General features: G+C 40.7%; 2 protein-coding genes across 11 annotated transcripts in view; one reads left to right on the top strand and one right to left on the bottom strand.

The window, feature by feature from the left end:
* Positions 1 to 16663, top strand: part of phldb1b (pleckstrin homology-like domain, family B, member 1b) — a 120198-nt gene extending 103535 nt beyond the window's left edge. For all 8 annotated transcript variants that reach the window (XM_078167329.1, XM_078167328.1, XM_078167332.1 and 5 more), the window contains 5 exons: positions 144 to 234; positions 2352 to 2498; positions 2877 to 3096; positions 6987 to 7072; positions 10790 to 16663. In XM_078167329.1, the coding sequence (XP_078023455.1) occupies positions 144 to 234; positions 2352 to 2498; positions 2877 to 3096; positions 6987 to 7072; positions 10790 to 10930 (685 nt within the window). In that variant the 3' untranslated portion in view covers positions 10931 to 16663. The remainder of the gene's footprint in view (positions 1 to 143; positions 235 to 2351; positions 2499 to 2876; positions 3097 to 6986; positions 7073 to 10789) is intronic.
* The window catches only part of LOC117259624 (alpha-2-macroglobulin), a 53319-nt gene continuing 51967 nt past the window's right edge, over positions 16308 to 17659 (bottom strand). For all 3 annotated transcript variants that reach the window (XM_033631091.2, XM_033631092.2, XM_033631093.2), the window contains exon 36: positions 16308 to 17075. In XM_033631091.2, the coding sequence (XP_033486982.2) occupies positions 17053 to 17075 (23 nt within the window). In that variant the 3' untranslated portion in view covers positions 16308 to 17052. The remainder of the gene's footprint in view (positions 17076 to 17659) is intronic.

Here is a 17659-nt window from a genome sequence, read left to right as displayed (position 1 = left end):
ATATTGTTTGAACCCTGCTTTGAAGTGAAAGGTTAACTGAGTTGATGTGCTGCTACGTAGCTGTTAGATGTACGAGTCGTTGCTCTGGATCTGAACGTGTCGGCCTGTATGTTGTGTGGTAACACCGTGTCTTTGCATTTCAGCGTCGGAGGAGTGGACGCGCTGAAGATTGAGGAGATGGAGAAAATGCTGAAGGAGGCGCAGCTGGAGAAAGCCAGACTTATTGAATCGCGGGTAAGACTTCAAAAGAAGACAGTGTTACAGTACGAGAAGCTGATTATTCGGAATCCATAGCTACAGTAGTGACTGATGAGAGGTCCTGTGGTGCTTCTGTCAATAGCTTTGAATTGATCATGAATTTGGAACAAAAGCAACTCAGGGCTCTCATTCATTTTTATTGGCCTCTGTGTTTCAAACATTTTTATGTCTTTGTGTCCTGATGAAGAAGCTTCGACTGCAAAGATCAAATCAATTCTCTACTCGACTTGAAGCTGTACTTCTTATCACTGAGCATCACTCCTGAACTCCTTTAGAAAATTTCACAATATGAATGAAGCTCCTTTTAACAAGTTCTATGTATTAGGTCAGTTGTTTGGAGTGACGGGGTAACAGACTTGTTTCCCATAATAACTCCTTTCAGACAGATCTGATTATGAATTTGTTAAAACATTAAGGAATTTTATAAAGTTACGTCAAAGATGTGGGTTCATGATAATGCCCGTATTTACTGGTGAAAAGGGATCTCTAGGGAGACATGAGCGAGGACACACAAGATGAAACCTCAACAAATTCTTTAATGGAGTAATGTTACAGCCTAAAGGCCTTTCCACACAAAGTCTGTATTTTTCATATGCGTTTTTTAATAGAAGAAGATATACTTTATTAATTCTTGAGGGGAAAATTAATTTTTTTCCACTCTGCTACACACAGGCCCAAAATACATACGATATCTCAAGAACACCTTGAGGGAATTTCTTCAAATTTGGCCCAAACGTCCACTTGGTCTCACGAGTGAACTGATAAGAATTGATGGTTAAAGGTCACTGTGCATCCGTCTCATTCTCATGGCCGCCATATCTCAAAAATGCCTTGAGGGGAAATGTATTTATTTATTTATTTTTTTTAAATTTGGCACAAACGTCCACTTGGACTGAGGAATGAACTGATTCGAATTTGCTTGGTCAAGGGTCAAAGATCACCTGTGACATCATAATGCTCTGCAAAAACACTTTTCTTGCCATCACAATTAGGGAGAAAATAGAAAGACGTGTCCTGTTTTGAAAACTTCAATGATAGACAAAAGTTTTGAAGTCAGTATGTGAACATGATTGACACAATCTGAGGCCGTATTTATTATTAAATGTGTGATAAATTATGGACCAACCCCCCCCCCCCCCAAAAAAAAACAACAACAACAAAATAAACAAAAAAACAAGGTCTTGACCTTTATTTATTGATTTTTTTATATTTTTTTACATTTTATTGTTGTAATTTTTTGTCTTACAAAATGTAATTTAATTAATTTATTTTTAATTTAATTTATTTTATGCTTCAGTTTTGGTACGTGCAGAACTCTGGGCTGCATCTTTGTGTGAGAGGTGTAACATGAAGTTGAGTTTGAGTTTAACTGAACTGACACACCTCTTTATTGGAAATCTGTTGTCGATGCTGATCTGTCTGCTCTGATACCACATCACATCACTGGAGCTTCACACCAACAGACAAATAACAAAACCAACTCAAGTAAAACACAGCTCACTTCTCCAAGGACATGTTTTCTCAAACCTCTTCTCCTCACATGTTTTGTTTACACCTCTTCCTCGTGTCTTCAGTGGGGGTGACTCAGATGTAAGGATGAGATACAAGTGAGGGAAGTGTGGATGTAAATAAGGGAACAGTGTGCACCCTTCAGAATATTTTACCCGCTCAGGGTCTGAGGACCAAAACATTGTTGTACCAGTGTGCAGGATGTGTTGCTGTCAGGATTTTATAAAAGACAAAGATACTTTAAGCACAGTGTGTTTTATTTGTATTTCCCCCTCCTGGTTGCCTTCTGCATGTTGTGTTTTCTTTAGGGCCTCTGCATGTCTGGTTGAATGCACTGTATATGAATGTGTGTGTTTGCCGTCTACACAGTGGATTATTACTTCTCCACATAGCCAAAAGCGGTTTGTTTAAAGAATCGATCAGTGTGGTGGAGCTGCACGGTGGCCAGCAGCTCTCAGCAGAGACAAATGAACATGAATGTATGAATGTGAAGCCGAAATCCTGCTGAAAAAAAGAAGCATGCATGCTCTGCAGAGCCTTTCCACAGATCAAAACAAATATTAAATGAAAGCTCTCTCCTCCAGGAACGAGAGAGCCTGGCTCGTCGTCAGATGCTGGAGGAGGAGAGGAGGAGGAGGGAGGAGGCGGAGAAGAGACTGCAAGACGAAACTTTCCACCGGCAGCAGCTCGTGGAGAAGGAGGTCAAGATGAGGGCCAAGAACTTCTCTCAGGTCAGTAAAATGACACATAATTGAGTCTGCATGGTGGAAAAGTGGAAAATGAGTCTGCCGACCCGACTCTGACAGCAAAGCTTCTGCTTGGTTATATTTTGTGCCAGTATTCAATATCATTCAATTTGACCATTTTCATACCAAAGTAAACTTATTTCCAGTTTTGCTTCAGAATTGAAACACGTATAAGAGCATTTACACCATCACAGGACGCTCAGTCTCTTCATGGACCAGAAAAAGATGTGAAAAATAAGACGTCTTTACACATGTGTGCAGAATATCAGAATATTCCATCATTTTAAAATGAACACTGTAATGATACGTCCTCCTGCTTGATGTTTATCTTCCTGTTTTTGTCCGATGCTTTGCTCCGCCCAGGCCCGTCCTATGACTCGCTACCTGCCCATCCGGAAGGAGGAGTTCGACCTGCGTTCCCACGTTGAGTCGTCGGGCCACAACGTGGAGACGTGCTATCATGTCATCCTCACGGAGAAGATGTGTAAGGGCTACCTAGTGAAGATGGGAGGCAAGATCAAGTCCTGGAAGAAACGCTGGTTCGTCTTCGACCGTCTCAAGAGGACCTTCTCCTACTATGTCGGTAAGAGGCGTTGAGACACAATGTTTTTTGAATGTTTGGTGCTGCAGGGTTGTTACGGTTACAGTTTTACGATGCGCGTCCCAGAGTAGTTTGAGTAGTCATTTTTTTGAGTTCAGCTCTAGGTAAAAGAAGGACATACATGTTGGATGATAAATATATCAAAATAAAATGAGAATTATAATGACTTTATTAAACATTTTAACATTTTAATCATCTGACTAATCATCTCACTGTCAGACCAGTCTATTTGGAAAAGTTTCTCAGAGATTATTCCATGGAGAACACAGTCCCCATTCTTGCAGCCTTTTCTCTCCTAAAGTCAAACTTATACACACTTATATTAAAGCACAGCCAGATTCACAAGTGTGCGTAGCATATCCATCAGTCACAGCCTCTCCTGTCAGACTGCTGAAGCGCTCAGAATGAATTTCTCTGTTTGAGCTCTTCAACATGACACTCTGTGACGCTGGTAATTGGGCTGTTTGACAGATGATTTGCTCTCCGGTTTGTTTTTTTACAGTAAAGACGACATTTTCACTGGTCAGGAGTTGATTTCCTCTGCGGCAGCAAATCACATCACCAGCCCTCAGACACTGCTGCAGGTTAAACCAGGCTGTCTGAACACTCTCAGGGATGATTAACTGCAACAGGGACACTGTTAACTTAGCTTAGCAACATTAAGGCTACAAACAACCCATAATGCAACACTCTCTGAAGGAGCTGATGTTACACCAGTCCTGTCTTCACTCATAAAGAATATCTGATGTTGTGAATACATTAATGTGTGTAGTTCTTACATTGATATGACACCTTTTCAAGATTGATCTCAAGAAAAAAAAATGCTCCTATATTCAGACCAATACGGTAAATACTGCATTTTATTGGCTGTGAATTTGAAAACACACACAAATAGAAAAGGCTCCTTTACTTTGTTCCTCTTTTGTGGAGTGTGGAGATGGAGGGCTTCCTGCCATATACGTAATAAAGGTGTGTTGACAGAATAAAAGCAACACACAGAATGCAATTTAACATAACAACAGTGTTTCTCAAATATGGGTACGGGATTTTTTTCTTTTAATGTTATTGGTATAATTCCTAAACAAATTATACTATAATAAGTTCAATTAAAAAAATGTGAACGTGAGTTCAAGGAGGTTCATTATTGAAAAACGTTTGAGAACCACTGTTCTAGAAAGTAGTGTTTATGGTGTTGGATTTAAGGCCCAGACATACAGAACCGACTAGCGGCAACAATGGCCCTATGTTGGGCACCCTGACGTTGCTGTGTCTCGACCAAAAAGTTGCACATGAACACTCCACAAAGACTACAGCTGACAAGCAACCAGCACGTACCTTCTGCACCTGCATGAGGGGAAATATCACTCCACACCAGCAGATGGTAGCAGTCTGAGATTGTCATTCAAAAAGGAAAACTGCAAGACCGTCTTATCACTAGTTAGCCAGTTAACAACACAATCCAATGTTGAAAGAACAGAGTATATTTATTGTGCGGCAATGAACAATAACACAAAGGAATGTTTCTGCTAATGAGCTTATAAGGTTTACAAGTTAAGTTAATTCATGTGTTTTAGTAATTTGCTAAAAATATATTTACAGTTAGCTATAAACAGTTTTATGTTCATAATTATTATTTACATGTTAAAAATTCGCAGCAGCATTGTTAAAAACAGTTAAATAATTTACTGGATCTGCCTCAGTAATTCTCACACACATTTACCTCAGTCTAAGTCCGTCCAGCTTCTCATTGGTTAGTGAAGAGACATGTGACCCATAACAAGGAAATGTAACCAGGAAATGTTGAAGAAGTGTGGAGAACAGTAAAGTGCTGCGTAAGCAACTGTGCGGGACACACCTCACCGATGGCCAACCATCAGCTTGGTGTGTCAGGGCCTTTAAGGATGATTAATTGACGATTGATCAGTAGGTCGTTCAGAATTTGTTTGAGCATGGGAAACTTAACCGATCAAATAAAGATCTGATTCTGAAGTATAAACAATGTGAAGTCTCCTCTTACATTCTAGCCATCAGCAGAGCGGTGCATGGCTGCGACATTAGAAATGAAGCGAGCAAAGCGAAGCATTATTCAACTAGAGCACTCGGAGAGCGCGGACCTCCGCCAAGCAGCTCGGATTTCCCGCCATTTTATTATTTTATCCGCTTCACTTCAACCGATCACCACCAAAACTTTATCATCTGCTCCTTGTCCCATTATCAACCCTTCATCAAAATTTGTTCAGAACTTTTCGAGTTACTTTGCAGATAAACAGACAAACAGACCAACGCCAGCGAAAACATAACCTCCTTGGCGGAGGTAATAATTATATTTAATGTGATTAATCTGTTTAGGCCTCGCCATCTTTATATGTTTCATAGGCAAAACAAAACTGTTGGAGAATATGTGACATGTTGATGAGAGCTTTGATTGAAGAAAAAACGCATTTGGTATATAGTGTAAGAATATATGTATGTTTTTTAATCACAATAAATCAGTTTATTTAATGTTAATGTTACAAATCATTTATTAAGGAAAGTCCTTATGATTTACAGCACTATTTGGATTGTATTCAGCGGTGGAGGAGGAACTCAGATCCTTTTTTACTTACACTGCAATATATGAATACCTTATAGTGACGTAAAGTCCTGTATTGAAAAAGTCACCTCAGCAAAATGTACTTAACCCTAATGTACAAAATGTCTTCTGTCAGTGTTTTATTATCATTATTGTTATTAATATATTATCACAGTATATATTTGATTTTTAACACTGATGCCTTAATTTGTGCCATGGCTTTGCAACCCTCGTGTGTGTGATGGAAGACTGTGTGTGGGGAAGCCCAGGTTTTTTCCATCAACTGTATGAAAATATATATCAGAGGTCACAGCTGAAAAATGGTAAAGCAGCAGCGTTAAGCTTCAACATTTAACATGTAAAGTGGCAGAAATTTGCCGGCGTGGATGAGTGACAGACAGAACGTGCGTCCTCCAGACCTTGAGCAGCAGCAGTACATGTAGTATGTAGCCTGCACGGTCGTGTAATTTGATCTTGTGCTGCGAGCCCTGGGACACTTGCTCGCTGTCAGGCCTTTGAAGTCCTCAGAAGGTTCTGCTTAAAGCTGCTTAAAGCGTACCTTGTTGAAAGTGAGCCAGGGTGAGGAGGTGTACTGAGATTACTTTGGCAGTAGTTAAAATGCGCACAGCGCTGCGCTCTCTGAGGAGGCTGATTGAGATGCACCGCTTGCCCTTGTCTCTTGACCTTGAACAATGGGGAAAGGAGAGGTGACGAGCATAAGTCATGAGTGCCGCTAATCCACGTTAATCAACCTCAGCCACAACCGGAGTTTTGGTAATTTAGATGCAGTCAAATGAGATGCAAATGCAGGGCTATTTGAATGCTAAAGAGGTCATTAGCAGATAATAGCTGCGTATTAAAAGGAAAGTGTTATTCCTCGAAATGAAGCGCTGCGTTTCTACCTACTACTCTTAAGTTGGCTTGTGGAGTGTTTGTGCCTGGAGGTAGAGAGGGGTGTTGAGTTCCCCACCGGTTCCTCACTGCAGTTCTGCAGTGGCTGATGAAACAAACTGCAATGATGTACCAGAGTAGCGTAAGAATGCAGTCAAGTCTGAAAATACAATGAGAGCGCCATTGGTTTTAAAAACAGAGGAAAAAGTGCTGTGGTTGTCTTTTTCCATCCATCATCGCAAACCATAAATTGGTCATGATCAAAGTTTGATTTCTGCTCCTTTTTTTTTTAATGACCGTATCGCGTGTTCCCCCTGTCGTTATTCTAGGTGACATGGAAGCGATGCGTCTGTCTTTGTCAATATATTTTAGTCTCTGACCAAACCCACGTTATTTTTCCCTCCCACAGACAAACATGAGACCAAGCTGAAGGGTGTGATCTACTTCCAGGCAATAGAAGAGGTCTATTACGATCACCTCCGCAGTGCCACGAAGGTACGTCGTCACTGGACTTTGAAAACACTCGTTTTCTCTCATCTGTTTCTCAGTTTGTTTATCTTCATCCTGCATTCTCTTTCATTTAAAACATGTCTCTGCACACTCTCTGCTTTGCTTCTTTTCTCCCTGTTTGTGCTGTTGCTTTGGCCGGCTGCTGTTACAGAAGGGATTTTTCAACTTGAATTTGACCAGTGTATGTATCACGCTCCCAGTTCTCCCAGTTCTCCCAGTTCTCCCATCTAACCTCACTGAACCCTGTGTGTCCAAACCATAGACTGTGTATTGTGAGGAGGGGTAACAAGCTCAGTGGTTGGTGATGCATGGTTAAGACAGTGCACCAGTTTGATTCTTGTGTGAGTTTGTAATTTGAATTGCTAATCCTGCTTGATCCCCCCGTCCATCCCAGTGTTCCCAGTATAAACCAGTCAAGTGGTTAGAAAACAAGAAGCTGCTTATGTAGATGTGTCTGTGAAGGAGAGGAAGTGCCCTTGATTCTTTTTACTCTGCCTCCACACTGGTGATAGTCGTGGCCGGTGACATTATGATTTTGGTTCGTCCATCTCTCCATCTGTCCGTCCCATTCTCGTGAACGTGATATCTCAAGAATGTCTTGAGGGAGTTTTCTTTAAATTTGGCACAAACTTTCCCTTGACTCAAGGAAGAACTGATTACATTTTGGTGGTCAGAGGTCAAAAATCAAGATCAAAAGTCAGACTTTGCACCTGTCTCCTTCTTGTAAATGTGATATCTCAAGAACTCTGAGAGAATTTCTTCAAATTTGACACAAACGTCCACTTTGAGTCAAGGTTGAACTGATTTAAATTTGGTGGTCAAAGTCACTGTGACTTCACCCGTGGCATTCTCATGTACACGATATCTCAAGAACACCTTCAGGGAATTTCTTCAAATTTGGCACAAATATTTACTTGGACTCAAGGATGAACTAATTTGATTTTAGTGGTCAAAGGTCAAAAGTCAAAGGTCACTGTGACCTCACAAAACATGTTTTTGGCCATATTTAGGAATTCATGCGCTAAATATGACAAAATTTAACACAAATGTCTAACAGGATAAAATAATGAAGTGATGACATGTTATATCCAAAAGGTCAAAGGTCAATTTCACTGTGACATCATAATATTCTGCATAAAACTCTTTTCTGGCCATAACTCAGGAACAGAAGGGGAGACATTTGATCAATGGACCCAACTCCACTTATGCCTCCGTGCCATTGACATTGACTTTCAAGGTCAAGGTCACTATGACCTAACAAAACATGCTTTTGGCTATAATTTAGGAATTAATGCGCTGACTATGACAAAATTTACACAAATGTCTAATAGGATAACATGATGAAGTGTTAGGTCACAGACCTTTTTGGCCACACAAAATGTCACGCAAACATCTATTATTGATGAAGTGCTGACATTTTATATCCAAAAGGTCAAAGGTCAACTTCACTGTGACCTCATAATGTTCTGCAAAAACACTTTTCTGGCCATTACTCAAGGTCACATCTCAGGTACAGAAGGGGAGGCATTTGGTCAGACACTGAATTGGTGACTCTAATCCTGGGTGTCCATCTTGAAACTGTGCTGATTGTATAGATCCTCTGTGCTGCCGGGGGAAGATGTGTGTGGGACATCCATGTTTTCATAGACATGGATGTAAACATTAAGTGCAACATGATTGCTGTGCGGAGGCAAACAACTGCTAGGCTGTAATTGTATGACTGGTTCAAGCCCTTCTCTCCTTTAACTAATTTTCAAAGACCCCTCTCTGCTGAGGAAGTGTTAATGTCCCGTAGAGCCGTAGGTGTAATTTTTGGCCATATTTCTGTTCTTTATGATTCGGGGCTGCGTGCCGCTTGTCTTGAGCCTCACACGTCTTGTCATTTTTTTTTTTATCTCCAACATAAAGCCGAGCTGCTGCTGCCTCCTCATCTTCAGTGTGTGTGTTTGTGTTTGATGGCCTGTCGCAATGCTCCGCACCCTGACTTACTGTGGGGCTCTGATCAACTCTGGAACTTTGATTTTACTTGTCACATCCAATGTCACATTACAGAGCAAAAACTTTAAAGTCTGATGCACTTAGCAGACAGAAGGATGACGGTTTAGAAAAGGAAAAGTGATGCAGATGAGTGGGTGAAATACATTGTACAGTAGTCTGCAGGGTTGCTCTTCCAAAAACAACGATTTCTTGAGGAAAACACCCGCAAGAGTCATTTTTTCATGTTTTGTTTTGTTTTTTTATGGGCTGATGTCATTTCCATATTTTCATGAAATTTGTGCAGATCAGGAGTAGACTGCTGTGTTATTGATAAACTAGTTTATTGACAGTGCCTGTATTTTTTAATTAGTGCTCCAGATAGTATTTTGTGCTGAATTCAACACCTTAATTTCAGGTATTCATTGCTCCTCTTTGTATTTCCTAGGGTCAAACTATCACCAGTTTGTGCATCTCATATATTACCTTTACATTTCAGTCATAGAGCTAAGCAGTTCTTTTTATAAATACCAGGGGTCTCATTTATAAAACAGTACTTAGGATCCATACTAAAAATGTATGTACAGACAAAAGCCAAAAAGCCATTATATAACACTATTTTAACAAGCAGGCTTTCGCCTCACCATCTGCATCACATCTGATTTTCCTTCTCCAAAATGTTGGGGGAAATTTCTTAAATTTAGCACAAATGTCCACTTGGACTCTGCATTCACTGATTAAATTTTGGTGGTCATTGGTCAAAGATCACTGTCACTGTGACCTCATCTGTCATTCTTGTGAACCGAATATCTCAAGACCACATGGAGAAGATTTTTTCAGATTTGGCTCAAATGCTCACTTGGACCCAAAGATGAACTGGATTTTAGTGGTCCAAGGTCACTGTGGCCTTGCATCCATCTCATTTTCATTAATGCAATATCTCAAGAATACTTTGAGAGAATTTCTTCACATTTGGTACATACGTCCACTTGGACTCAAGAATGAACTTGTTTGAATTCGGTATTTAAAGGCCAAAGATCAAGGTCACTGTGACCTCATCTCTCATCCTTGTGAACCCAGTATCTCAAGAATATGTCAAGGGATTTTCTTTCAATTTGGCACAAATGCTAACTTGGACCCACCAATGAACTGATTAGTTGCTGGTGGTCAAAGGTCAAGGTTGAGGTCACTGTGACCTCATCCATCTCATTCACAGAAAAAATATGTTAGTGAAATTTCTTAAATTTAGCACAAAAGTCCGCTTGGACTTAACAACAAAGTGATTAGATAGTGGTGGTCCAAGGTCAAGGTCACTGTGACCTTGCATCTCTCTCATTTTCACGAATGCAGTTTCTTCAAGAAGATGTTAAGAGAATTTCCTCACATTTGGTACATGCGTCCACTTGGACTCAAGAATGAACTTTTTCGAATTTGGTGGTTAAAGGTCAAAGATCAAGGTCACTGTGACCTCATCTGTCTCTTTCTCATGAATGCTGTATCTTAAGAACACACTGGGGAAATTTAGCACAAACTTAACAATAAAATGATTAGATTGTAGTGGTCCAGGGTCAAGGTCACTGTGACCTTGCTTCCATCTCATTTTCATAGAGAAAATATCTCAAGAGGACTTTGAGGGAGTTTCCTTAAATTTGGTACAAAGTATGATCTTACTAGAATTTGGTGGTTGAAGGTCAAAGTTCAACTCTAGTTTTCTCTTTGTTCTTCCAGAGCCCGAACCCCGCCCTGACCTTCTGCGTAAAGACCCACGACCGGCTCTACTACATGGTGGCCCCCGCAGCAGAGGCCATGAGGATCTGGATGGATGTGATCGTCACAGGAGCAGAGGGATACACACAGTTCATGAACTGAGAGACACCCAGCAGCACAGGGAGCGCAGGTGACGAGCAGATAGTTTCGGCAGGGACTCTCCCATCACAGACTCTACAGGCCCTTCCTGTTTCCAGTCCACAGCGGACACAACGCCTTGTTTGTTACTTTTCATTTTTAATCTCACACTTTTGATTTTACTATGTAGATGTTTTCACCTCTGCATTTTCTACGTGATTCAGTTTGGATTGAAAAAGGGAGCCCTTGGAGGACATAAACACTTACACACACACACATCTGTATATAAACCAAAATGTATACCTGTCAAAGACTTTTAAAAAGCCTTTCTATATTGCCAAATGGAGATCTTGTAGTTACTGTTTGTTGAACCTTTTATATTATTTGTTTCCTTTCTTTCTCTCGTTTTTTTTACTTGTAGAGAAAATTGCCAAATGACATAATGCCAATGTTTTGTTTGAGTGTTCCATCATGACTATGCTCAGTTTAGACAGAGAGTATAAAAGAATCTTCAATCTGAGGGTTAATCAATTTATAAATATATTTGAAAGAATCTTATTCAAAATGTATGAATCTATGAGAAGTAATAGAAATGAGTCAACAGGGACTGGACGTGATCGAAGAGTCCAGCACACTTGTCTGTAACAGTGAAACACAGTAAAACATTGCATCCTCTACAAGTCACGTCACCTCAGTGCTGCTCGTAGACTCAACACTAACACTAAATCACGTGCAGCATCTGCAGCAGATTAAAGTGTCCACAGCTACGTCCTCGTCACATTACTTCACATAGGCTTACCAAAGTTATTGTAGGTATTTTGTTAAGACTTTGACCCACTACAGCTCAGGAGTTCACGCTGCAGTTCTCACTATGGTTCAACCAATATGGGGTTTCAGAAGCCGGTACTGGTATCACTATTGAAGCCGTGCGATAGTTGGTATATTTCAATCTTACAAAAAAGCCCCACCAAACCCAGAATAATAAAATTCTTTATTGACTGGCACTTCAGTTTGACATCGTGGGACATCAGCTTATTTGCATCTCCAAAGCTTTCAAAGAATTGAAGAATATCAAACTGTTCCTTTAAGGAAATTGATTGCCAGTGGCAGTTTCTCGCTTGGTGCATACGCCAAAAACAAGTTTCTAGCTTCCGGGTTTACTTCTGTGGTATGCAGCCCACTGAATATGAGCAGTGTTACTTCTGCTGGCCCCGCCCAGCTCACAGACTTTACACTGTGATGACATCACAGTTTTTTAAATCACTTCTCAGCTTGAGGAAAGTTTTACAAATTTAAAACCTCCATGGATCAAAAATTCATAGCAGAAAGAGTCATAAATGACCTGGTTTGCAGTTCGACGCTTTCAGAGATGTCTCTTTTCTAATGGTGGTCTATGGGGAAAATGATTTTTGGGGAGCAGGGGATTTTTGCTGCAATGGCCACTGGGAAAAAATTGGAAGCAAGGCTGAGCAACGTTCCTGATGCCCTAAGAACAATGTGAAACAAGGGGCCACTAGTTGCAATCAGGACTCAGGACTTAAGTGCATGGGGAACCCCAACATTTGGCAATCAATTGCTTTCTTACCGAAGTTAGATGATACCAGTCTTGGATATTGCAAGTGGTATCAATCTTCTCATCTAACACTTGCCAAGAAAGCAGTCTTGAACTCAAAGAATGAAGCTAGAGCCTGTTTGCTTAGCTTAGCATTAAGACTGAAAGCAGTGGTCAAGATCGCCGGCCCAACCAAGAAGAAGTTCCAGCACACAAACAACTTGTTTTTACATTTCGTTTTTTTGGTCGGTTAAAACAAATTAGATGTAACGTTTTCATTGGAGAGCTTGAGTGTTGGTAAGCAGATGTTTTGCCTGACAGAGTCAGGCTAGCTGTTTCTCCGTTTCCAGCCTTTATGCTAAGCTAAGCTAACTGTCTTTTGGCTCTAGTTTAATATTTAGCTTGTATAATAGACTTCGAAGCAAATTTTCAAAGTGGCCAAACCATGCAATTTCAACATTGAGGTCTGTCACATGATGCCATTTGGCCCTAAAAGACTTTTTCCATAGACTTAAATTGGGAAAGAGATGTCAGTAAATTAGTAGATACATTTTTTCTTGAGAATCAACAACCGTGAAATGACTCGTTTCAATATCAGGATTTGATCCATTTGGTGCGATTACATTAAAAAGGTCTAGAAGAGATATACAATGAAGTAATTTAATCCCTATTCTGGGTAGCGGAATGCTAAACCAGAAGTTAGCCGCTTGCACGCAGAAGTCTGTAATGCAGTTGCTCTATGGGCACAATGATGTGGAATATCTGGGTGAACTTTTTTGGCTTCATGCACCACTGACCAATCTTCATAGGAATGTACGGGACTCACTGTATCCAGTTAAATTTATGCATCAGTGCTGTTATAGAGCTGTTATGTCGTCCAGCTTTACACAGTTTAGATGCCTTTCAACAGAGCCAGGCTCTTTGACTTCACCCGCTAGTGCCATCTATTGGTGTATCTATGCCCAAATAAAGGACGCATGGAAGTATGAGGGCAGTGACGTTTACAACGTTTGACATGGATGAATCTATTTTCGGATGCAAAGGAAGTCTAAATGAGCCCCAAGCCAACTGACTCCTGGCCCTAGCTTTGTATTTAGTATACAGACAGGAAGTAAATAACTGTTGAATCTCCCTAATCTCCCTAATTCTTCAAAGGAAAAGGCACTTCATGAATCACTTCTTTGGCTGCTTTGGAGCTGAATTTTCCCCTTTAGTTGGGATGGTTGGTTTTGGTCTTGGTGGGATCGGCTCAGACGTTGAGTCCCAATAACCCCCGTCTATTGGTCTAACCATAGCTGTGGCGTTCTCAGTGTACTTGTGAATATGTTGAACGTATCTCACTGTGTCTGTATGCCAACTCAAGGTGTCCATGTATGCACTCGTACAAACAGAGAAAGCTCGTCTATTTGCCAAGTAGCCTTTAGCTAACTTGATGATGCGACTACACAGCTGGGAAGCAGCCATCATCACTGCCAGCCTAAAGCAGCAACCAGTGGAGGGCGCTACAGAGACCACACCAACACAGGACCACACGGGATCAACAATACGGACTAATGCAATTCTGAACTGTGCCTTGAGTTTGTGTTGTCATTGATGCCGTGTCTGTGAGTCCAGCACAGCCTTGCTGGGAGGCTACGATCGTATGAATGCATCTTAAATAGTTTCTAAGCTGTAATGCAGTAAAGGGACAGGCTCGCATGAGGTGTAATACTCCAATATGGGGACGTCTGCCTGTAGCGTCATTACAGGCAGAGATACCGAAGGCCCTGAGTACAGTGGGGATCAGCTAGGTCACTGGCATTATTTAAACTCTGAATGTACAAAATAAGTCTTTGCTTTATAGTGGTTTTTAAAGCTTGAGCCATCCCAGCTGGCACCAAGCCTGGTAAGACCTGGCAGGTGATGTGAGCTCAACATTCTGTTTCGCTGTCTGTATCAGTCTGGACTCTGTGCCGCCCCAGACACTTTCAGTGGGTCGGAGTGTCAACATGATGTTTTGCAGACGTTGGGTTTTGTTCTCCGTACCTTACAACTCGTTATTCTACATCAAGATGACATTTGGCACTTAACAACAACTTTAAACCAACAAAGTATCATCTGTCATTAGTATTCTATGTCAAATTGACGTTGGCATTAGATGTTGTGACATTGAATTTTGGTTACCTGACATATCAATATTAATTCAACCAAATAACATCTAATGGCAACATTGACCAGCTGGGAATGGAGTAAAAGTCACATGATGCTTCTCAAAATCAAGGATGCTTCCTTGGTAGGACGGGCACGTCCAAGTCAGGTCCTTCACAGGCTAGGCAAGAGTCCTTCTTAGCATTCGTTGATCAAATATTGGAACAGGCTAGCGAGTGCCCAGGAGTGCATCATTGAGGCCTTGCCTTCAATTCTGACAAATCATGCACAAAGAATTTTGGTACACGCCCGCTGAGGATGTACATATGCATCCTTGAAAGTTCTCTGAAGGAAGGACCCGGTCAAATGATCTTTGACATTGCAAGTCCTTCGGCGGGATTTGATGACGTAGCCTCCTTGAAATGCAGCTGTTTAAGGATCTTTCCTTGACTTTGAGAAGACCTCTGCTGCTTTCGTTTTTCAATACACCCCTTGCAAGTCCCCCAACTTGGAGTACTAAAGTACCAGACATTTCCTTTAAAATCTGAACCAATCAGAAAGTTGCAGGAAATATTTGAATTTTAGAAGCAGCTGAAAGTTTGTGTATGAAAGGAGTTTGAACTCCTTAAAACGTCTCAAATATTTTGTACATTCAGAAGTGAGGGGATAACTCGTCATGACTTAGTTTACCGACTTTTTTATTTGCAAAAGATTGGTGTCAGAATCTGATTATTGACAAAGCATTTTCACATTTAGGGGTTCTGAGATATGAGACTACAGATCATCTAGAAATTTGGCTATAAAATCTATTATCTTTTTTGATTGAAGACATGTCTTTTAATTAAAACTTGTTTACTCAACTTAAACTTTAATACAATATTTCGGTAGAGTGGTCCACAGCAAGAGGGTTCTGGGTTTTACCCTGCTGGCTGGCTTTGGCCCGTTTGTGTAGAGCTGACGTTCTCTGCAGGTTTCCCAGTCTAAAGACATGCAGGTTTGGTTATTTGGTGACTCGAAATTGCCCATAGGTGTGAATGTGAGCATGAATGGTCGCCACATGTCAACTGGGACATTTGCTCCAGTCCCCCTGCGACCCTGAATTGGATAAGCAGTTACAGATAATGCTCTGTATCCCCACTGTGAGCTGAGGCCAGCGTGCACGAGGGTGGATAAGGAAATTTTGTATCTTCAGCTTTAACAGACTGTAACCGACCGGGCTCGCCTGGTGTCTTTGTCGTCAAGTGTTGGATCATCACATTGTGAGTCTGTCGAACCGGCCGGTGTGTAGTTAACAGATGCTGTCGTCCGTTTTGTAGAAGCAGAGGACAAACTACGCTGTGATTTTCAGAGCATGTGGAACTGTTGTTTAGTTTCATGTGTAGGTACAGTAATGATAATTTATGGTTGTGGTGCCTGAGATAGTGACACGTTTACTTCGAGATGAAAAAAAAAAAAAAAAAAGACGACTAGTGAAAAGACCTTAATATATTCTGCCCCCCTTGCCTTTACTCTCCCTGCACCGCTAACATGTGCAAACCAAACTATTCAACACTGGCAAGGCTGTTAAATCATGTCTGTTGATAGTAGGTGGTATATACATTACTGTTGTTATCTATGTTGAAAAGAACGGAAACTAAATATACTGTAAAGAGGATGCCTGAATGAAAAAATAATCTTACTATTGAAATGAAATGAAACAGTATTGTATGAAAAGAAGTACAATTTTTACTTATTTTTGTCATTTTAGAAATTTTATTGTCAGTCAGTTACATTTCAAATTGTATGGTAGTGATGTATCAATCTACCTTTTTCTTTTTTACTGGTACAGCAGAACACACATCTGTACACACACAAACACACACACCAACACACACACACACACACAATAACTCACCAAGCACTCATGAGACTGTACTTTTGTTTTTCTAGAACGTAGATCCTGTTTCACACACACTCACACACACAATCAGTACTCGGACCATACTGTGTTATTGGTACCCTGTATGTCTCATGCGTTACTTTCACGTATGAATAATATGGATTTTGTCGAATCTATTAAAAACAGAACTGTTACAGAACATCGTTTGCTTTTCTTGAACTCAGTGGGTTATAATGTGAAGGATCCAGTGTTGAGGAGGGACAGCAGTAACTACTGTGTTGATTCTGAACAGATTCTCACACTGACTAATTATCGGTTCATTATTAACAGACATAATTCGGAGGACGAGGACAAACCTACCATAAAACACCAAGTAGAGCAAAGACAATCAAAAAGCTAAAAAAGAAAAGAACACGTTTGTTCCTAAAAAGTGGACTCACATTGAAACACAGCTAAAAAGTTTAAAAGGAGTAAAAAAAAATTATACAGAAACAGTCTAAGAAAAAAATAAACATCTAGAAGTTTCTTTCTGACACAGTGATTGTTCCAACTGAGAGAAGTCCCGTCTGAAGGATCTACAGGTGGATTTTACAGCTGGTTGAGGACGTCACCTGGAAGGGAAACACATACAGTTATTCACCTGTAGACCGCCAGCACACATTCACTGTTAACAGGTTTTTACTCTCACTATCTGACTAGTTTTAAAGGGACAGTCCGACCCAAAAATCAAAACTACATATTTTTTCTCTTACTCCTTGTGCTATTTATCAATCTAGAAAGTTTTGGTGTGAGTTGCAGAGTGTTGGAGATATCAGGTATAGAGATATCTGCCTTATCTCGAATATAATGGAACTAGATGGCACTTGGCTTGTGGTGCTCAAAGCGCCAAAAAAATAAATTTGAAAAACTCAACAGCAATGTCTCTTCGCAGAAATCATGACCTGGTTACTCAAGATAATCCACAGACCTTGTTGTGAGCAGTTTCATGTAGGAACTATTTCCTTTCTACTGAACTACACCCACCAACCGAATCGCCCTGCAGAAGGAAGCATGCATCTACTGCTAGTTCAACTAGCACTAATGAGCTAGCTAACGGTACAGCTCAGCCAAGTAGGACACTGTTAATCTTCACATCTCATGCTGTCACAAGCAGAAGCCTCTCGTCCATGAGTAGATGCACGCTTCATCTGTATCC

Source organism: Epinephelus lanceolatus, chromosome 4 (assembly GCF_041903045.1).
Source record: "Epinephelus lanceolatus isolate andai-2023 chromosome 4, ASM4190304v1, whole genome shotgun sequence".
Lineage (NCBI taxonomy): Eukaryota > Metazoa > Chordata > Actinopteri > Perciformes > Serranidae > Epinephelus > Epinephelus lanceolatus.
This window is presented reverse-complemented; position numbering and strand designations above follow the sequence as displayed.